This window comes from Plasmodium yoelii (genome assembly GCF_900002385.2).
Source record: "Plasmodium yoelii strain 17X genome assembly, chromosome: 10".
Taxonomy (NCBI): domain Eukaryota; phylum Apicomplexa; class Aconoidasida; order Haemosporida; family Plasmodiidae; genus Plasmodium; species Plasmodium yoelii.
The window spans coordinates 2,009,623-2,033,756 of record NC_036182.2 but is presented as its reverse complement, the minus strand read 5'-3'; the positions used below and the strand labels follow the sequence as shown (position 1 = coordinate 2,033,756).

At 20.6% G+C, this 24,134-nt stretch overlaps 7 protein-coding genes across 7 annotated transcripts; 2 read left to right on the top strand and 5 right to left on the bottom strand.

Moving 5' to 3' along the window:
• Positions 1-2,410: 2,410 nt before the first annotated feature.
• Positions 2,411-3,865, top strand: PY17X_1050801 (fam-a protein; the record flags this gene model as incomplete). Its single annotated transcript, XM_022957761.2, has 6 exons — positions 2,411-2,613; positions 2,745-2,991; positions 3,088-3,157; positions 3,279-3,388; positions 3,473-3,706; positions 3,842-3,865. 6 exons carry the CDS (start codon positions 2,411-2,413, stop codon positions 3,863-3,865), a joined length of 888 nt encoding a protein of 295 aa, XP_022811153.2.
• Positions 3,866-4,925: 1,060 nt separating this feature from the next.
• PY17X_1050701 (PIR protein) lies at positions 4,926-6,111 on the bottom strand (the record flags this gene model as incomplete). The annotated part of the gene is made up of 3 exons (XM_034637584.1): positions 4,926-5,012; positions 5,102-5,959; positions 6,097-6,111. The coding sequence occupies 3 exons, from the start codon at positions 6,109-6,111 to the stop codon at positions 4,926-4,928; spliced, it is 960 nt and encodes a 319-aa protein (XP_034493533.1).
• A 2,385-nt stretch (positions 6,112-8,496) lies between these two features.
• On the bottom strand, positions 8,497-9,549 carry PY17X_1050601 (PIR protein; the record flags this gene model as incomplete). The annotated part of the gene is made up of 3 exons (XM_022957760.2): positions 8,497-8,586; positions 8,669-9,415; positions 9,535-9,549. The coding sequence occupies 3 exons, from the start codon at positions 9,547-9,549 to the stop codon at positions 8,497-8,499; spliced, it is 852 nt and encodes a 283-aa protein (XP_022811152.2).
• Positions 9,550-12,576: 3,027 nt separating this feature from the next.
• On the top strand, positions 12,577-13,984 carry PY17X_1050501 (fam-a protein; the record flags this gene model as incomplete). Its single annotated transcript, XM_022955443.1, has 6 exons — positions 12,577-12,755; positions 12,892-13,138; positions 13,235-13,304; positions 13,426-13,535; positions 13,616-13,849; positions 13,961-13,984. 6 exons carry the CDS (start codon positions 12,577-12,579, stop codon positions 13,982-13,984), a joined length of 864 nt encoding a protein of 287 aa, XP_022810675.1.
• An 886-nt stretch (positions 13,985-14,870) lies between these two features.
• Positions 14,871-16,024, bottom strand: PY17X_1050401 (PIR protein; the record flags this gene model as incomplete). The annotated part of the gene is made up of 3 exons (XM_034637583.1): positions 14,871-14,957; positions 15,064-15,876; positions 16,010-16,024. The coding sequence occupies 3 exons, from the start codon at positions 16,022-16,024 to the stop codon at positions 14,871-14,873; spliced, it is 915 nt and encodes a 304-aa protein (XP_034493532.1).
• A 2,814-nt stretch (positions 16,025-18,838) lies between these two features.
• Positions 18,839-20,032, bottom strand: PY17X_1050301 (PIR protein; the record flags this gene model as incomplete). The annotated part of the gene is made up of 3 exons (XM_034637582.1): positions 18,839-18,931; positions 19,036-19,863; positions 20,000-20,032. 3 exons carry the CDS (start codon positions 20,030-20,032, stop codon positions 18,839-18,841), a joined length of 954 nt encoding a protein of 317 aa, XP_034493531.1.
• A 2,724-nt stretch (positions 20,033-22,756) lies between these two features.
• PY17X_1050201 (fam-b protein) lies at positions 22,757-23,672 on the bottom strand (the record flags this gene model as incomplete). Its single annotated transcript, XM_725514.3, has 2 exons — positions 22,757-23,440; positions 23,604-23,672. The coding sequence occupies 2 exons, from the start codon at positions 23,670-23,672 to the stop codon at positions 22,757-22,759; spliced, it is 753 nt and encodes a 250-aa protein (XP_730607.3).
• Positions 23,673-24,134: the final 462 nt, after the last annotated feature.

The window sequence follows — 24,134 nt, the reverse complement described above, 5'->3', positions numbered from 1 at the left end:
GTATATACTTCAACTTATATGTATACCTTATTGGGAAATTTATATTTTATTTTACGCATAATTTCCATTCTTTAAAACAATTAGCACTGAAATCCTATTTATAAGCTTAAATACGTCTTTGAAAGCATATCGTTTTTAAAATAATACTTAGTAAATATATAACACATAAATAACTATTGATGGAATTTTAAAGTATAATAAAAAAATATTTGTAAATAGGTTGTTATGTTCCCCTTTAAGAGGAGAAAGATATATTTTCTCTTTTAATATATAAATTTATGTAAATATTCGCTAATTTTTATGGATTGTCCATTTTTATCTTATATATTTTATTGTTATATTTATCAGTGTATACCCATTCAAATAATTTGTTAAAAATTCTATATTTTATTAATTATATGGTAAAATAATGATAATATAAAACGCGTTAATATAAAATTTAACATGAATTGAGTCTTTAGTATTTTCTTTATTTATCCAGTTTTTTATAATATAAAACCACATATCCCAAATTGTACCTTTAACAAATGTATAAAAATGATACCTTTATAATGTATTATGTGTCTTTTTGATAAAATTAATATTTAATTGTATAAAGTTCCCGCAATAAAACAACATTTCAATATTAATTATTGGTATTTTATAGATTATATGTATAGTCATATAATAATAACACATTTTATCTATAACATTAAATTTTATTAATATACTTATGCTTTTTCAAATAACTACTTATAATATATTCCCAATTTATATATACACCATATCATTAAAACTTACAAATTAATAGTGATTAATCTATTATTATACCTTATGATAAATAAATTATGCCGTATAAATCAATTTCTATTAATACAAATGTAAAATACAAAAGAATAGTAGCTACAATTAAAACTTAAAAAATGTTAGAACCATAATAATATCTATAAACGTTATATTGTCGATATATATCAACCTATACTTTATCACTATCTATTATATGTCCCTAATGTCCTTAATTAACAATAAAAATAACAATATATCCATATAATGCACACCAATATTCAAAATTATAACTTTTACTAAATAAAATCTTTCATCAAACAAACAAATGCATTGTATATTATAATCTCCATAATTCAATATAGCCCTGATTAACAAGTTTTATATAGCAGACAATTGTCATATATAACCAATATTTATATATCTAATATATTATTTTAATAATTTTAAATCTATATATTATACTTTATCAAAAAAATACTATCACCTATTTCATATTAATCACACTACCCCTTTTTTCCTTCTATATTTACACATCATCTCCAGATTAAACATACACAATCATAAATATATTTAATTATAAAAAAATTAATTATAAAAAATGTAATTACAATATCCCAGAACCATAAACAATCAACCATCAATCATAAACATAACCTTGACCCATAAAAAATGAACACCCACACATCAATAATATTATAATTAAAAAACAAATTAATTACATTATATATTTCTTGATTTTACAACTTTATGTTTCATTATTTTATTTCATATTTTATTTGTATCTTTTTTAACTTTATACTTTGTTTTATCATTAAAAGGAAAAATATAATTTGTATTCATTTATAAAAAAAAATGAGCGACAATATTACTACTTAAAATAATTTTTATAAAATTAACAATTTTGCTAGAAAAATGTTTAGTAAAATTTGTACTAAAAGTGATAAAAAAATCACAGATTGTTTGATTCTCATAATATAAATTTTATAATACTACTATTATGATGAGGTAATAAATATTGTTATTATAGTAGTATTAGTAGTATATAAAATTAATCGCATTTCTCAGATTAAATTAATTATTTTAATATTTAAAAATATAATACATGTTTTATATTAAAACAAATATATATTTTTATATTATTTTCCTACTTTTATATTTTTATTTTAAATGATTGGTTCTCTGGTAGGTAAAAACAACAGTTCTTTTCTATTATATATACATATAAGTAATATGCAATTCCATACGTAACGAGATGTTTTGTATATTTTAATTTTAGTCTATTATAAAAATATAAAACATATGTATTCATAATTCTATATGTTAAAAATATCATTTATATGATATAATTAAATTTATTTATTTTTAAATATTATGATATTGTGAATCATAACATTTTTGATATTCATTTTATGAAAAAATCTATTATTGATGTTGTTTTGTGCTGAATTAATTAAATAAAAAATATATTAAACTTATGAATCTGATAAAAGTATCAAAATTTGTCGTTTAAATAATAATTTGTTTTCTATACTTTATTGGAGAAAATTGTTTGCTTCAATTTTAATTATATTTGTTCTATTTTTCGAATTTTTAATTAAAAAAAATACTAATATATATTTTAATATTTTGTTTGTAAACTTCAAAAATGAATAAATTTTATATTCAAATTTTGTTTTTTCTTTTAAGCATATCCCTATATGGGAATAATAAAGCTCTTGCAACTGAAGTTGCTCCAAAAACAGGTGCAAAACCCAAATCAATAAGATATACAAAACCAAAATCGATAAGATATACAAAACCCAAATCAAAAAAACATGAAAAACCCAAATCAAAAAAATCGTATCCTGCGTAAGAAAATACTAAAATATATATATATTATATATTTCATTATGAAAATATTAAATTTGTACGTCTTTTCAAAAATGTTATAAATACAATAACTTTATTTTTGTACACATTAAAAATATGTTCATTTTTAGCAACGACAATACAGAAGAAATATATGAAAAAAACAAGCACCTATTACATCCCGATATCATGGAACATATAAATGCGCGCAATTTTATGAGAGATGCTTTAGTACAATTAGAATATCATGCTAATAGTAGAGCTTATTATAAATTATTTTGTAGAAATTATGATTATCATATGCTTTTTTACAAAAAAAATTTTCGAGGTCATACAAAAATTCAAAAAGTTGAATATATAATTGATGATCCGAATCAGGTATCAATTAACGAACAACATCAAAAGTTATAAACTAAATTGAAATTAAAAAATTATTATAATTTATATACATATATTTCTTTTTTCTCCCATTAGTATAATGAAATAATAAACGAGGTATGGGATCCAAATAGTGACAATTATTTTTATGCAGGCTCGGTTAAAAGTATACAAAACATAAATAATTACCCAAATTAACATAATATTGTTACTATATATTCTTTCCCACATATTCAAACTCATCATATTTTAATTATATCTATGCAATTTTATAATATCTTTTTTAGGAAAAATTGTCCGAGTATACAATCGAAATTTAGTAATGATACAGCAACGTTGCAAACAATGGTCGTGGTCTCGTGAAAAATATTTTTATGCTATAGCTGCAAAATATAAAGTAAGCAAACCTTTCCTCTTCTATTTCGTTATAAATCATATTATTCACAATAATTTATGCAATATACTTTTATTAATTTTGTAGATATCAGAAAACAAAACTATATTTGTCATGGCTTCAGCAAATATAATTGATCACAACCGTAAAAATAACAAATATTTTGAAAATCAAATAGTAGAAAGTGCAAATATATTCCAAGCTGAAATTGATTCTGAAGATGATATTAGAAATGGAGAATTAAAAAAAATGTTTGTTAACTTAAGTGGATACATTTTTGAAAAAAGAAAGAACCATATTTATATCACCTATGTCGACTCTGTAAACGGTATACATATTTTAATAATTTATTTCAACAATTGTTAAAAAATATGGTTTTAAATAAGTGTACATATTTATAATTTGCAAAAAATTTAAACATTTTATATAATCATCCATTTGTTTTTTTTTTCTTAGAATGATGAACATGGTTCCATTTAACAAAAATGTATTATTGGAAAACCTTTAGATTGTTTGTCATTTCATAAATAAACATATATTTATATATATTTTTCAGCACCGTAATATTAGAGAATTTTTGTTAATAAAACGATTTATTTTCATGAATGGTATTTATTTAAATTACCATCATAATATATTTTTTTGTTTTATGATTGTTTTGTTCTTGTCTGTTATTTGTTTGTCTTTTAATATTATAATGTATCTATATGTATTAATTTTTTGAATAATACAAATAAAACTGTTATAACTTATGAAGATCTTTTATTTGTCATATTCCTTTCATTTAATGCTTATCACCCTTTTTTGTTTACAAACATGGACATCATCTATATGCTAAAATTTGGGGGGATATCCCATATATTTAAACGATTCTTTATTTGTAAGTGATATTTGATCTTAATATCATTTATTGTAATGGAATTAATGAAGTAATCAGAATGATTCAATGCAAATTTTACGCTATACGTAATAACTTTTTATATTTTTATTTGAAGCATATTGCCAATGTATTTTATACACTATATATGAACATTATAATAAACTAACTAAAACAGTGTTTGCTTTAAAAAACTATTTTATATCCATTAATAGAAAAAATAAAATATAACATAAATATAAACAATATAAGATAATAGTTTATTTATTTTCTTCCCATTGTAACACCACATTGGGAAATTATACTTTAAATAAAACATAAATGGAGAATAAAAATAAGCAGTTTCGTTAAATAAAAATATTCATAACATGAGCATTTTATGATATATATATATATAATTCAATATAACCCTAAACCCGAGAACATAGGAGCATTGAAACATTGGGACATTGAAACCCCTTTAATCAACATTTACAAACCCCAAATATTATCAAATTATAAAAAATTAAATACAATATAATACTTAACCCTGACCCACAACATAAAAACTATATAAAAATTGTGCAAAAATTATGACCAAAAATAACTTCGAAATAGACAATTTGTTAACATATATAAATCATTATTATTATTCCTAAATTGTCACTCTCTTCGAATCATATATTAATGATTCATTCTCTTCTTTATATTTTTTAGCTTTTCTCTTGAATGCTGTTTTTGAGCTCTTTTCCGTAATACAAATAACGAACACTAATATAAAATGTTAAGAAGTGTACGACTTTTTTGTTAACGTTTGCATATATTTAATGAAAATAATTTTTTAATTTCTTATTATTTACCTTATAAAAAATTCCCAAAAAGATTGTTATTGCACTGAATATTGATAAAGCTAAAATTAATTTTTTTACTATCGACAAGCTTGATGATATAACATCAGAACTTTCTACAGAACCATGTTCAGAATGCTCTTCAGAACTTTGTACGTGTTGTGGTGTTTTTATCGATGGAAACGATGGAATATCCACACAATTACCACTATAGTCCTCTTTAAAATTATCATAATCAGTTGATAAAGTAGACCATGTTTGAATATATAAAGTGTTTCTAGTAACACTAGAACTTTCATTAAGTTCTTTAAATTTTCTAACAATTTTATTTGCATATCCCAAATATTTCGTGCATTCTAGATTGCCTTCATTAAGTTCATCATGCAGTTTACATAATAATTTAAATGCTTCATAAAATTTAGATATATCTTTAAAATCAATATTCGAAAAATCCATATTTTTAAATATGATTTCCTTAAAATTATTATATTCCGTTTTTCCTTTTAATTTAATACAACCATTATCACCATTTGTACAATTAGTATAATGCGTATTATTTTCTATATGTTTAGTGTAAAACTCATTTAGGTTGGTGATTTTCCCATCATTCTTTAGGTTTAACATATAATTTAACCATATCATAATGTATATAATAAACGATTTAACATCTTCATTATTTAAATCATCAATCCCTTTAGAAATATTTTCATTGAGCAACCATAAGCATGCAGCATTTATTTTATCGAGCTCAGTCTTACATTCTTCATCAACGCAGTATTTCTCAATACCATCTATACCATGAATATCATGTTCTTCAGTAATCTTTGATTCATCGGGATAATTTTTGATTACTATATTAAAATTTTCACACTAAGAAAGCATTTATAAAAGTATAATAAAAATATACGTCAATGAAACTCTTATAAAATAAAATTTAATGAAATTTATAGATTATATAATATCGACAAATACAAGGAAAAGCATATTTTATTAAAAAATGCAGATACCATGTCATAATCCATTGTGATTTTATTTTGTTTATAATATGTAAATTATGTAACATAATATTGTTTTATATATTTTACGCTTAACAAATGACAAAATAATTGAAGTCTAATATAAAATTGTTTGTGTTTAAATAAATTCCTATCATTTTTAATATTAATTTAAAGGCAATTTGGAACAATATAATAGTTTTATGGAACTTAAATTCCCATAAATTAGGGTTATTTGACGCATTATTGGTTATTTGTATATACATTTGTGCATAAATTGGTATTCTTAATACCTTTCAGTATAATTCTATAATAAAATCAAAATAAGATTATAGTGAATTAAAAATATATCATCTTATACACATGCTTTAATATATAAAATAAACAACGTCATATCTTTTGTTTTAATAAATGGTGTCTCAAAATGAATATACTAAAAAAATCGAAACAATTAAAAAATCCATTATTACTATAATCCTTAAAAGTATATAAATAGTCATTTTTTAAATTATATTAAATATTTACATGATTGTTTCTTATAATATATAATATAGTTTTTTCTAAAATTATAGTATCTTCAAATTAAGTTACATGCTCCATTTTCTATGAAAATTACATAAATTCATATTATTTTTATTTAATATAGATTAATTCATAATCCATTTTAATGATTCCTATAACTTTATTTTTATTTCTATATACTTCAATTTATAAATATTCTTTATTGGGTAATTTTATTATATATTTTCCCATATTTTCCATTCTTTAAAACAACAATTAGCACTGAACCCGTATTTATAAGCCTAAATAAGTCTTTGAATGTAGATTTATTTTAAAATAATACTTAGTAAATATTAAACATTTATTATGCCTTTCTATTAATATTAAATATTAATACACAAATAAGTATTGATGGGAGTTTTAAAGTATAATAGAAAACTATGTGTATTAGATTCTTATATTGCCCTTTAAGAGGAGAGAGATAAGATATATTTGCTCTTTTAATATATATATTTAGATAAATATTTGTTAAATGTTTTCATAGCTCATTCTTATATTATATATTTATTGTTATAGTTATCAATGTATATACATTAAAATAATTCGTTAAATTTTCTATATTTTATTAATTATATGGTAAAATAATACTATTTAAGATTAAAAAAAATGACGATTCACTAAATAATGATAATATAATGTGTTAATATGGAACAATAGAAAGGCATTTAACATTAATTAGTCTTTAACCTTTTCTCCATTGCCCATATTTTTATAATATAAAACTACAAATCCCAAATTGGATCTTTAACAAAATATATAACCTTGATACGTTTATAATGTATTATTGTGTGTCTTTTCGATAAAATTAATATATAATTATATGAAGATTTTACAATATAACAATATTTCAATATTAGTTATTGGTAGAGTATTTTATTAGATGTATAGGTATATAATAATAACGCTATTCTATCTATCAAATTATAACATTATATTTTATTAATATTATTATATTTTTCAAATAACTACTTATAGTATATTTCCTATTTATTTATACCTCAACTATAATGTTTAAAATTAATAGTAATTAATCTATTACTATACCTTATGATAAATAAATTAAAGCGTACAAATAAACTTCTATTAATACAAGATAATATCAACTACAATTACAACTTCAAAAAATGTTAGGAGCATAATAATATTTTATAGACAATGTTATATTGTTGAACCTCGATCAATATACCATACGTCTATATTTTATGATTATCTATTATATATTAGTAGTGTGTTTAATTAACATGAAGGTATATTATAATGTAGACAATTGTTCCAAATGAATCGAATTATAATTATACTCTGATATATAAAATTATTATACTGTTCGGTTATTAAAATATAATTTAAATTCAAATAAATGATACAAATAATAAGTTTTACCAAATAAAATGTTTCATCAAATAAAAAACATGTGTTATACATAATTTGATATAACCATAGATTAAACAAATTTATATAATAGACAAATATGATATAGCATAATATGAATTCACATATAATCAATATCTATATTAATATATACAATATAGACATTTTTTTTAATTATATTAAATCAGAATGAACACTTATTATACTTTATGAAAAAATGTAATGTGACCCTTTTCATATTAATGGAAGTACCCTTTGCGGTTGCATATTTGGACTTCTCATTATTAAACATACAGAATGAAACATATATTTAATTAGTATTCAAATTATAAAAAATTAAATGCAATATAATACTTAACCCTAAACATGGGTTCCACAACATAAAAACTATATAACAATTATGCAAAATTATTTCCAAATAACTAGCTTCTTAGCATATATCAATCATTATTACTATTCCTGAAATAGTCATTACTCTTCGAATCATATATCAATTAACCATTTTCTTCTTAATGATTTTAGCTTTCTTCTTAAACGTTTTTTAACTTTTTTCCGAAATCCAAATAACGAATACTAATATAAAATGTTAAGAATCGTACGATTGTTTGTTAATGTTTATATATATAATTTTTTTTTTTAATTCCTTATTATTTACCTTATAAGAAATTCCCAATAAAATTGATGATGCAACAAATATAATTGCAATTTTAATTAGTGTATTTTTTGTTACTGAACTTCGTGGACAAGCTACAAGTGATGAGACATAACCACACTTAACACTATTATATTTCTCTTTAAATTTATCATAATCATTTGATAAACTAGACCATAGTTGTGAATAAGAACTTCCTTTAGAAATATCCAAAGTATTTTTAACTTTTTCACATTTTTCAAAAAAATCTCCAGCATTTTCTAAACATTGCATGCATTGGTTACTTGCATCAACTTCAATATACATTTTACATAATGATTTAAATGGATCATAAAAATTAGATATATCTTTAATATTCATATTCATCGATTTTATTTTTTTATCTATAACAGCCTTATTAATCTTATTACTACCATTATCAGTAGTTATATGCTTATCATAATAACTATTTTTTTCTATATGTTTAGTATAAAAATCGTACAATTTGGTCGTTCCATTTTCTGTTTTTTGATTTAGTTTATAACTTAACCATAAAATAGCATATTCAGCAAGTTTATCACTCTCTAAATTTTCCACATCATCCATACCATTAAATAAAGGTATCAATGCTATAAAAGCAGAAATAATTTTTTTTTCATCAGTATCACATTTATTATCAGGGCAATAATACTTAAAATAACTAATAGAATTATATCCTCCCGAGTTCTTCGGATCATCAACATAATTATCAATCGCACTAATTATATCACACTACGAATATATTTTACGAATTAAACAAAAAATGTATTAATATAAATGTTACTAAAATTAAAATTAATATAATTTGTAAGAATGCAACATACGAATAATATAAGAAAAAATATATATACCACTTTATAAGACATAATGAAATTCCGTTATAATTTGGTGATTATGTGGGATGATGTTATTTATATATATTGCATAGAATATATGGTATATTTACTCAAGATCTTTGCATATCAATTATCTTTCGTTAGACATATTATTCTTAATTTTAACTTCATATAAAATAATAATATATTAATATTACTAAAATATTATACTCATTTTATGGCACTTAGCTAAATTACCTTAAATAGAAGGTTGCTTATACACTTTTGCCATATATATGATGCATTTTATACAAAAAATACTATTCTTACTAACATTTTGTATAACTTTATTATAAAAATGGATATACTTTTATAATGAATCTAAAAAATGTATACTTATATATATGCTTTAATACAGAACATAAACAACGTCCTAAAACTTAAATACTGCACACATATAAAAAATTAAGAAAGCTATTATTAGAATCCTTAAAGTATATAAATAGTAATTTTTTAAATATATTAAATATTTACATGATTGTTTCTTATAATATATAATATGATTTTTTCTAAAATAATAGCATTCTCAAATTTAGTTACATGCACCGTTTTCTATGCATATTATATAAATTTATATTATTTATATTTAATATAGATAAATTAAAAAATAATTCTAATGCGTTAAATAACTTGATTTTTATTTCTACATATCACAATTTAGATGTATTCTCTGTTGGGTAATTTTATTATATATTTTCCCATCTTTTCCATTCTCTAAAACAACAATTAACACTGAACCCGTATTTATAAGCCTAAATAAGTCTTTGAATGTATATTTATTTTAAAATAATACTTAGTAAATATTAAATATATAACATATAAATACCTACTGATGAAATTTTAAAGTATAATAGAAAACTATATATATTAGGTTTTTATATTACCCTTTAGTAGGAGAGAGATAAGATATATTTTCTCTTTTAATATATAAATTTATGTAAATATTCGTACATTTTATGGATTGTCCATTTTTATCTTATATATTATATTTTTATAGTTATTAATGCATATACATTCAAATAATTTATTAAAAATTCTATATTTTATTAATTCTATGATACAGTAATGTTGTTTTGGATTATAAAATGATTATTCACTAAACACTAATATGAATAATAAAATAACATTTAACATGAATTGAGTCGTTATCATTTTCTCCATTCCTCATATTTTTATAATATAAAACCATATATCCCAAAGTGGATCTTTAACAAAATATATAACATTGATACCTTTATAATGCATTATTATGTCTTTTCGATAATATTAATGCTTAATTATATGAAGGTTTCACAATGAAATAACTTTTCAATATTAGTTTATATGTATAAGCATATAATAATAACGCATTTTGTCTATCATATTATTTATAATTACTAGAACTATAACATTAAATTTTATTAATATACTTATATTTTTTCAATTTACCATTTATAATATATTTCCAATTTATATATACACCATATCATTAAAACTTACAAATTAATAGTGATTAATCTACTATTATACCTTTATGAAAATAAATTAAAGCGTACAAATAAACTTCTATTAATACAAGAAGAGAATAGTAACTACAATTAAAACTTCAAAAATGTTAGAAGCATACTAATATCTATAGACAACGTTATATTGTTGATATATATTAACCTATACTTTATCACTATCTATTATATATCCCCTCCTTAATTAACAATAACAATATGCCCATATAATTCACAGCAATATTCAAAATAATAACTTTTACTAAATAAAATCTTTCATCAAACAAACAAATGCATTGTATATTATAATCTCCATAATTCAATATAACCCCTGATTAACAAGTTTTATATAATAGACAATTATCATATATAACCAATATTTATATATCTAATATATTATTTTAATCATTTTAAATATATATATTATACTTTATCAAAAAATTATTATCACCTATTTCATATTAATCACACTACTCCTTTTTTCCTTCTATATTTACACATCATCTCCAGATTATCATACACAATCATAAATATATTTAATTATACAAATTTAATCATAAATATATTTAATTATAAAAAATGTAATTACAATATCCCAGAACCATAAACATAACCTTGATCCATAATACATGAACACCTCGACATCAAGAATATTATAATTAAAAAAAAAATTAATTTTATGTATATATATACATTTCTTGACTTTACAACTTTATGCTTCATTATTTTATTTCATATTTTACTTCATATTTTATTGTATCTTTTTTAACTTTATAATACTATGTTTTGTTATTAAAAGGAAAATTATAATTTGTATTCATTTACAAAAAATATAGCCATCAATATTGCTACCAATAAATAATTTTTATAAAATTAACAATTTTTCTAGAAAAATGTTTAGTAAAATTTGTATTAAAAGTAATAAAAAAATCACAAATTGTTTGATTCTCATAATATAAATTTTATCATACTACTATTATGATGAGGTGAAAAATGTTGTTATAGTAGTATTAGTAATATATAGAATTAACGGGATTTTTCATATTAAATTAATTGTTTAATATAATATTTATAGTACTATGATCTTTTATTTATTAATGTAAGTATATGTATTTCCATACGTAATGAACTGTTCTATAAATTTTAAATTGAGTTTGATCAATTATAAAATTTGTTTATTAATAATGCTATATATTAAAAATATCACTTATATAATTAAAGTTATTTATTTTTAGATATTATGATATTGTGGATCATTACATTTTTGATATTCATTATTTATGAAAGATTCTGTTATTAATGTTGTTTTGTGGTTGAATTATTTAAATAAAAAATATATTAAACTTATCAATCTGATAAAAGTACCCAAATTTGTTGTTTAAATAATAATTTGTATTTTTTAAAATAAATATTTGTTTTTTATACTTTATTGGAAAAAATGATTAGTTTCAATTTTAATTATACTTGTACAGATTTACGAGTTGTTAATTTTTAATTAAAAAAATACTAATATATATTTTGTTTGTAAACTTCAAAAATGAATAAGTTTTATATTCAAATTGTTTTTTTTCTTTTAACCATCTCCCTATGTGTAAATAATAAAACCCTTGCAACGGAGCTTTCTCCAAAAACATATACAAAATACAAATCAAAAAAATTTACAATATTCAAATCAAAAAAATTTACAATATTCAATTCAAAAAAATATTATCCTGTGTAAGAAAATACAACAATATATATAATATATATTACATATTTCATTATGAAAATATTAAATGTGTACGTCTTTGCAACAATGTTATAAATACAATAACTTTACTTGTGTACACATTAAAAATATGTTCATTTTTAGCAATGATAATACAGAAGAAATATATCAAAAAAACAAGCACCTATTATATACCGATCCCGAAGAAACTAGAAATGCGTGCAGATTTATGAATGACGCTTTAAAACAATTAGAACATCATGCTACAAGTAAAGATGGTTATAAAAGGTGTTGTGCAAATCCTTATCGGAATATAATTTTTTATAAAAAAAAGCATCGAGGTCATACAATTGTTGAAAAAATTCATTATACAATTTATGATCCGAATCAGGTATCAATTAACGAACAACATCAAAAGTTATAAACCAAATTGAAATTAAAAAATGATTATTATTTATATACATATATTTCTCTTTCCTTCCATTAGTATAATGAACTAGTAAACCAGTTATGGGATCCAGATACTAACTTATTATTAAATAAATTCTCTGTTAAAAGTATACAAAACATAAATAATTACCCAAATTAACATATTATTGTTACTATTTATTCTTTCCCATATCTTCAAACTCATCATATTTTAATTATATCTATGAAATTTTATAATATGTTTTTTAGAAAAAATTGTCCGTATGTACACTCCAAATTTAGTAATGATACAACAACGTTGGAAAAAATGGCCATGGTCTCGTGAGAAATATTTTTATGCTATAGCTGCAAAATATAAAGTAAGCAAAGCTTTCTTCTTCTATTTCATTATAAATCATATTTTTCGTATTATTCAAATACACTTTTATTAATTTTGTAGATATCACCAAACAAAACTATGATTGTCATGTCTTCAGCAAATATAATTGATTACAACCGTAAAAATAAAAAATATTTTGAAAATAAAATAGTAGAAAGTGCAAATTTATTCCAAGCTGAAGTTGATTCTGAAGATGATATTAGAAATGGAAAATTAAAAAAAATGTTTGTTAACTTAAGTGGATACATTATTGAAAAAAGAAACAAACATACTTATATCACATGTGTCGACTCTGTAAACGGTATACATATTTTAATAATTTATTTCAACAATTTTTAAAAAATATATTGTTATTAATAAATTTAAACATTTTATATAATTATCCATTTGTGTTTTTTTTCTTAGAATGATGAACATGGTTCCATTTAACAAAAATGTATTATTGGAAAACCTTTAGATTACTTTTTCCCTCATAAATAAACATATATTTTTCACCACCATGATATTAGAAGATTTATGTTAATAAAACGATTTATTTTCATGAATGGTATTTATTTAAATTACCATCATAACATATTTTTGTGTTTTATGATTGTTTTGTTTTTGTCTGTTATTTGTTTATGTCTTTTAATATTATAATACATTTATATGTATTAATTTTTTGAATAATACAAATAAAACTGTTATAACTTATGAAGATCTTTCATTTAATACTTATCACCCTTTTTTGTTTACAAACATGGACATCATCTATATGCTAAAATTTGGGGGAATATCCCATATATTTAAACGATTCTTTACTTGTAAGTGATATTTGATTTTAATATTATTTATAGTAATGAAATTAATGAAGTGATCAGATGATTCAATATAAATGTTACATTATGTGTGATATTTTTTTATATTGTTATTTAAACCATATAATACCAATATATTTTATACACATATCTGTGAACATTATAATAAACCAACTAAAACATTTTTGCTTTAAAAAACTATTTCATATACATTCATAGAAAAAATAAAATATAACATAAATGTAGAATGAAAATAAGCAGTTTCGTTAAATAAAATATTCATAACATGACCATTTTATGATATATATAATTCAATATAACCCTAAACCTTTAAAACGATTCCTTAAATTAATAAATATTATAAAATTATTCAAATTAAATACAATATAATACTTAACCCTAATTCACAACATAAAAACTATATAAAATTATGCAAAAATTACTTCCAAATAGGAAGTTTCTTAAATATATAAATCATTATCATTATTCCTAAATTGTCACTCTCTTCGAATCATATATTAATGATTCATTCTCTTCTTTATATTTTTTAGCTTTTCTCTTAAATATTGTTTTTGAGCTCTTTTCCGAAATCCAAATAACGAATACTAATATAAAATGTTAATAAACGTATGATTTTTTTGTTAACGTTTGGATATATTTAATGAAAATAATATTTAAAAACGCTATATTTTTTAATTCTTTATTATTTACCTTATAAGAGATTCCTAAAAAAATTGCTATTGCACCAAATATCGATAAAACTATAAATAACTTGTTTGCTGTCGACGAACTTGATGATGCATCTTCAGAACTTTGTTTAGAACTTAGTATATAATTTTCTGCTTTTTCTATCGATTGAAGGGATGGAAGATTTGTACAATTAACACTATTACATTTATTTATAAAATTATTATAATCATTTAATAAAGTAGACAATAGTTGATCATATGAACTCTTATCAGTAATACTAGAATCTCCCTTAAGTTTTTTATATTGCCCAACAAATTTTTTAGCTCCTTCCAAATATTTCTTGCAATTTGGACTTTTATCATCAAATTCATAATGCATCATACATAATGTAATAAATGCATCATATAATTTAGATATATCTTTAATATTCATTTTCATCATATTGGTTTTATCTATAAGTTCCTTATAATCTTTATACTTAGTAAAACTCGCTATAGACTTTTTATAATTATCATTATTTATATATATACTATATAAAAATTGTAGACTTTCATTTTCTTTAGTTTCGATTTGGTTTAACATTTCACTTAACCATATCATAATGTATTCAAAAACATTTATGTTACCTTTTGCAACAGACTCAAACACAGAAGAATTCTCAAAAAATGCATCAAACAAATATAAACATCCAGCATTAATTTTTTCGTGATTACTACTGCATTTGTTACTAGTACAATACGCATTTAAAATGTTTTGATTCAAAATAAATTGATAGTTCCCTTTATTGTCCAATTTATGGGGAATCGAGTTATTTATAGCATAGAAATTTTTACACTAAGAAAGCATTTAAAAACAATTAATAAAAACGCGAATTATTACAAATTTTATTAAAATAAAGTTTAATGATATGTATAATACAATATCATAAAATATAAAGGAAATTATTATTATTAAAAAATGCATATACCACGTCTTTATCCATTGTGATGAGATTTCATTTTAGATTTGTAAGTTGAGTAAAATCATGCTGTTTTATATACGTTGCTCCCCAATATGTGACGCAAATACTTTAACCCTATATATAACAGCTGTCTGTAGTTAAATATACTATAAGTTTTTCAATAATTAAATTAATATAGAATAATAAAATAATATTATTACTAAAGAAATGTTCTATTTCTGTTTATGATAATTAGCTAAACTACCTTAAATATAAGATTGATTAATACAATTTTAATCAAATGCATATATACTGCATTTTATAAAAAAAATGACTATTATTAATAAAATATGGTATAACTTTATTATAAAAATATATATACTTTTATAAATAATTTAAGTATGTTTGAACGTAGAAAAGGTATATATTTATATTTTATGTTTTAATGATTGTTCTTCTAAAACTTAAATATTTTATATATCTAAAAAATAAAAAGTTATATTATTGCTATAATCCTTAAAAGTGTATAAATAATCATTTTTTTAAATATATTAAATTTTTATATACTTGTTTCTTATAATATATAATATAGTTTTTTCTAAAATTATATTATTTTCGAATTAAGTTGCACTGTTCCCTTTTTTAATTGCATATACATAATTTTAATATTATTTTTATTTAATATATATCAATTCCAATTATATTTAACATTTTCAATAACTTTAGTTTTATTCCTATATAATTAAATTTAGAAATATACCTTATTAGATAATTTTATAATATATTTTGCACATCTTTCTCACGGTTTAAAACGACAATTAACACTGTAACCGTATTTATATGCTTAAATAAGACTTTTAATGCATATTGTTTTTAAAATGATACTTAGTAAATATTAACACATAAATAACTATTGATGCAAATTTTAAAGTATAATAGAAAATTATGTGTATTTAGGTTGGTATATTTACATTTTAGATAGGAGAGATAAGGGAAGTATGCTTTTTTAAGACAATTATGTAGCCATATAAGATTTACCTATTCTATATACCTAATTATGTCTTATATCCTTTTAACATTAAAACTTTAAATTATGTATATATATTAAAATTATTCATTAAAAATAGCTTAGAATTATTTTCTAAATATATAGTTTGCTTTTATATTTTAATAAATAATATTTTACTGCATGTTTTATAATAAACTATATTTACTTCTATGATGAAAAACTATAAAATTATTAATATTATTTTTCTTGGTATTGTTAATTCTAATATTAGCACATTAACAAAATACTAAGTCGGAATTGTATTATTTCATTTGATGTTTTGTGCATACAATTTTAATTTTATCATACCTTTAATAATATATATAATTAATATATATCAACTTATTCAAATTAAATGGATTTAATGATTTTTCCGTATTTAATACTTTATCTATTGTTATTACTATTATTATTGTTAATGCTATATCACTGTATAGTACAACGAAATAATTAATTCACTCAAGAAGAGTACTTTAATCCAATTATTATTTTTCCTTGTTTCATCGTTTTTAAATCAAACATTCTAGAACATATTACTTCGTAATGGCAATATATTTAATTATATATTTGTGAATTTTATATATATAATAACCTAATAAAAATATTATTAGTTCAAATTAAATTAATTATTACATACTTTTTATATATACTTTTCATTAATATGTAATTGTATATTTTTCACAATTTTAACATATTTCAGTTTTAGTCATTTATACAATATTATATATATATTATAACAATAACGTTAATTTTATATACCAAAATGTTTATAAGTATAACAAACTATAATATTAAATTTTATTAATATATTTATATTTTTTCTTTTAACTATTTAAAAAATAATTTATTTGTGCCTCAAAACTATAAAGTTTAAAATTGTTAGTGACTAATATAATATTATACCTTTATAGTAAATAAATTAATGTATATAGAACGATTTCTATAATTTGAATTTAAAACATTAGCATAAAATGAAACTATATATAATCGAAAGTTAAAAGGATAGTATGTCTATATATATATAATATAGTTATTGATATGTATATTTTTATTGTATTACTAAAAATGTTAAATACATAAAAAATCTTTTATAGATATCGTTGTTTTGTCGAACCTCGATCGATATTTTATGAATCTATATTTTATGACTATCTATTATATATTGGTAAATGTTTAATTAACAATATAAATATACACATTAACCTGAAGGTATATTATAATGTAGGAAACCGTTCCAAATGAATCAAATTATAATTATACTCCGATATATAAAATTATTATACTGTTCGTTTATAAAAATACGATTTGAATCAAAACAAATATGATACAAATAATAAGTTTACTAAATAAAATGTTTCATCAAATAAAGAAATATATTATGACATGCATAATTCAATAAATCCACATATTAACTTTTAAATAGGAAATTATGATATATCATAATATGAATTAATATATGCAATATAGACATTTTTTTAATCATATTAAATCGATATGAACACTCAATTATATATATTATAAGTTATGAAAAAAAATTATGTGACTCTTTTCATATTAATGGTAGTACCCCTTTTTTGGTTGCATATTTAGGCTTTAACACGTGATTAAACATATGTGAATGGTCATATATTTAATTAGTATTTAAGTTATAAAAAATTAAATGCAATGTAATACTTAGCCCTAACCCGAATATGGGTACCACAACATAAAAACTATATAAAAATTATGCAAAATTACTTCGAAATAGACAATTTCTTAAAATATATTAATCATTATTACTATTCCTGGAATAATCACTACTCTTCGAATCATATATTAAGTTTCATTTTCTTCTTTACTTTTTTTAATTTTTTTCTTATATATTGTCTTTGAAATAGCTTATCAAATCCAAATAATGAATACTAATGTAAAAATGGGAAAATTATTATATATTTTTTGATAAACGCATATAAGAAATCACAAAAATATAATTTAAATATTATAGTTTTAATTCCTTATTATTTACCTTATAAGCAATTCCCAAAAAAATTGGTATTGCACCAAGTATCAATAAAACTGGAATTAATTTGCTTGTTATCGACGAACTTGATACACCTTCAGAAGTCTCCCCCGATATTTGTCCAGAATCTGTTCCAGAAACTTTTCCAGGATCTTCTACAGGATTTTTTTTAGGTTTTATTTTTGAAAGTGATTTAAAATCGGGGCATTTCTTTATTAAATTTTTATAATCATTTGATAATGTAGATAACAATTTATTATATGAACTGTCTACTGTATTATTAGAATCTTCATTAAGTTTTTCAAATTCTTTAGCAAAATTTTTAGCTAAATCCAAATTTTGTTTGCAATCCGGATGTTCATCACTAATTTCATAATACAAAAAATATAATATATTAAATGGGGAATTAAATTTAGATATTTCATTATTATCCATCAAATCTTTTTTTCTATTTATAATTGCCTTATAAGTCATATTATCACCATTTATTATATTATTATTATAATACTTATTTTTTTCTATATAATTAGTATAAAAATCACTTAAATTTTTGGATGTATTTTTTTTACTTTGATCTAGTTTATAACTTAACCATAAAATAGCGTATTCGGCAAGTTTATCATAATCTAAAACATTCTTACCCTTTAAATTATTTATCAAATGAATAACACCAGAACTAATCATTTTAAAATATTCATTATTACAATTACCTTTTACTGAGGTATTCTCGTAATGACAATAATTGTTGATTTCATCTCTATAATTTAGAGTTATTGTTCCATCATTTCCCTTCTCCTCCTCAAAATAGTTACTGATCGTAACAAATTCTTTATACTACAAATATATTTTATGAATTAAACAAAAAAACGTATTAATATAAATACTAATCAAATGAAATTAATATAATTTATGGACGATACAACATACAAAACGCATGCGAAGAGAATATTTTATTTAAAAAATTGTATACCACATCCTCAATATTATAACTTGACCCTTCCATAATTTGGAGATTATGAGGGATAATAATATTTATATATATTATGTAAATATTTGTTGTATCTATTTAAGTTCTTTGCATACCAATTATATTTCATTAAACATGCTATACTTATTTTATGACAATTATCTAAATTGCCTTAAATGGAGAGTTGCTTAATATACTTTTGCCATATGTATATATGATGCATTTTATAAAAAAATACTATTCTTACTAACATTTGGTATAACTTTATTATAAAAATGGATATACTTTTATAATGAATTTAAAAAATATATACTTATACACATGATTTAATATAGAACACAAACAACGTCATAAAACTCAAATACTACACAAATATAAAAAATTAATAAATCTATTATTACTTAATCCTTAAAAGAATATAAATAATAACTTTTAAAAAAATATTAAATACTTATATACTTGTTTCTTATAATATATATTATAGTTTTTTTTAAAATAATAGCATTTTCAAATTTAGCTACATGCTCCATTTTCTATGCAAATTATATAAATTTATATTGTTTTTAATGAATGTATATAAATTCATAATTAATTTTAATCAGTTCTATAACTTTATTTTTATTCCTACATATTCCAATTTAGAAGTATTCTTTATTTAGTAATTTTATAATGTTTTCCATATTTTTCCACCGTTAAAGCGGCAATTAGCACTGAACCCGTATTTATAAGCTTAAATAAGTTTTTATATGTAGGTTGTTTTTAAAATAATACTTAGTAAATTTTAAATATATAACACATAAATAAGTATTGATGGAAATTTTAAAGTATAATATAAAACTATGTGTATTAGGTTAGCATATTGCCGTTTGAGGGGAGAGATAAGGGATTTATGCTTTTTTAAGACAAGGATGTAGCCATAAAGATTTACCTATTCTACACAGTTTAATTATTTCTTATATTTTCTACCATTAAAGTTTTTAATTCATGTATAAATTAAAAATAACTTAGAATTATTACTTTTATAAATATATAGTTTCCTTTTATATTTTAGAATAAACTATATTTAGTTCTATAATGTAAAAGTATATAATTATTAATACTATTTTGCTTGGTACTGGTAGTCTAATGTTATCACATTAAAGCATACTTAAATAAATGTTATAATATTTCATTTTATATTGTATACATACAATTTAATCTGATCACACCTTTAATAATATATATAATGAATTTATACCCATGGAGTGTATCAAATGGATTTAATGATTTTTTTGTATTTAATACTTTATATATTGTTATTACTATTATTATTGTTACTGCTATGTAACTATATAGTACAACGGAACAATTAGTGCACTCAATAAGAATCCTTTAAACCAATTAGTAATATCCTTGTTTCATAGTTTTTAAATTAAGTATTTTATAACATATATTATTTAGAAATAACAATATATTTGTGAATTTTATATATATAATAACCTAATAAACATACTATTAGTTCAAATTAATTATTACATACTTTTTCCATGTACTTTGCATTAATATATAATTGTATATGTTTCCCAAATTTAACATATTTCAATATTAGTAATTGGTATAATATTTTACTATATTAGAACAACAGCGATATTCTATATATCATATTATTTACAATTATTAGAACTATAACATTATATTTTATTAATATTCTTATATACAATTATATTAACTATTTTAAAATATAATATATTTCCAATTTATTTATACCTCAAAACTATAAAGCTTAAAAATTAATAGTGATTAATCTATTATTATACCTTATGATAAATAAATTAACGTATATAATACAACTTCTATTAATACAAAAGAATAGTAGCTACAATTAAAACTTCAAAAAATCTTAGAAGCATAATAATATATATAGATAATGATATATTGTCGATTCTCGATCGGTATTTTATAAATATCTATTATTACAGTTTGGTTGTTAAAATACAACTTAAATCAAAATAATAATGACACAAATAATAAGTTTTACTAAATAAATGTGTTCACCAAACAAAGAAATCAATTGTATATTATGATGTGGATAATTCAATATAGCTTTGGGTTATCAAGACTTATATAATACCCAATTGTGATATAGCATAATATGAAATCATACATAACAATTTCTATATTAATATATGCAATATAGACATTTTATTTTAATCATATTAAATCGGCATGAACACTCAATTGTATATATTATACTTTATGGGAATTATGGTATTGTCCCTTTCATATTAGCTTATACCCCTTTTTTGATTGCATATTTAGACATCATCCCGAAATTAAGCATACGAGGTAATAAATATTATCAAATTATAAACAAATTAATAAAAATATAGCCCTAACCCAAAACATAGATTACATAGTACAAAACTATAACTTATAGTACATAACCCTGACCAAAAATACGAGTTTCCAAAAATGCAACTTTAAACCTCAGCATAGCTTATAATTTTATTAATAAGTGCGTTTAAATTATTACATAATATATATGCATGAAAATATGGACAAATGAGATTTTGACAAACACTAAACAAAGACAAATTAATTATATAACATGATTATATATTAAATTAAAAAATATATAATAATAAAACAAATAATTAAATCAAATTTCATTATTCTATAGAACATAAAAAAGTGTAACTTTTATGCCAAAAAATATTAAATATACTATTTTTAATCATTTAAACAGGTATAATAAAACATAATAATAAAGAGTGGTTATTTTTATGTTTTTGATTTTTTGGGTTTTATATATACTTTTTTGATTAATTTAATGTATTGACAAGACCTAATAAATGTTTCAAATGAAACCACGGAACATAAAACAGTAAATGCGATAGGAACGGTTCCTGATACTAATATCACCAAAGAAAGAAAAACCAACAATATTGACCTCAATTTTAATCCTTCGTACAATTCGTTTATCTTTCGTTTATTTTTATAAGTATTAACACTACTTAAATTGGGCTGTCTATATTCTCTCTCCAAGAAATTTACTTCGTTTTTCAATTGGTTATAGTCTTCACCTTCTGATACATAATTATTTTCATCTTTTTTTCTTATTCTTTTATTTTCTATCACTTTTGTTGTTATTCCACTATCCCCCATATTATCAATCTCTTTTTTTACTTCTTTTAATTCTTCTCGAATTTTATAAATTAACTTTTTAGTTCTTTTATCTAACTTATTTAAATCGGGTAATGTACTGTTGTCTTTATGATTCTTTATATATGAATTTATAGCATTTCGAATATGTATAATTTCTTCGTTATCATCATTGTACTCATTAAGTTGTTTTGTAAGACTAAAAGTTGATTCATAAAAATCATTTAAATCGAACTCCTTTTCTACATCTCCTAATATTCTATTGCTTCTAAATTTTATTATATTCCTTTCATGCCATATTTCCTGCAAAGAAATAAAATATTTATTAACATATTTCCAATTAATTTTAATTTTCCTTTAACTGTTTTACCAATACATCAAACAATAATATAAGCTTAATGTAAAACAATAGGTACGAAAACTATAATCAAATATTAATAATAAATGAAAATAATCTGTAACTTACATTTTTGGAATATTCAAAAGAACAAATAACAATTGAAAAAAGAACGTATTTTAAAATATTCACTCTCATTTTTATCTTTATTTATTAAATAATTGAAATAATAAATTAGTTTGAAATAATGATGGTAACTTCATATTTATTCACAAAATAGTAATATTTACTACTTTTTTCTTCTTAAATTTATCAATAAATATATCTATAAAAAAACTATCCAATTTATTTCATTTATTAATTTTTTCAATTTCCAACAGAATTATGCAACCGTTGTTATAAACATCGTTATATTCATTAAAAGTATTTATCGATATACATATTATTATGTTATTTTTTTCTCAAAAAATACACCATTTTTTATACTTTTATTATATATATATATACAACTATTTTCCCTAAAATTTATTTTTTGAAAATTTGTTATACAAATCATTTTTTAATACAATTTATAATACATTAGCATATTTAGTGATATGGTCCTAATATTTTATGAACTTATATATTTCCATTATTCCTTACATATGAGAAACTAATAAA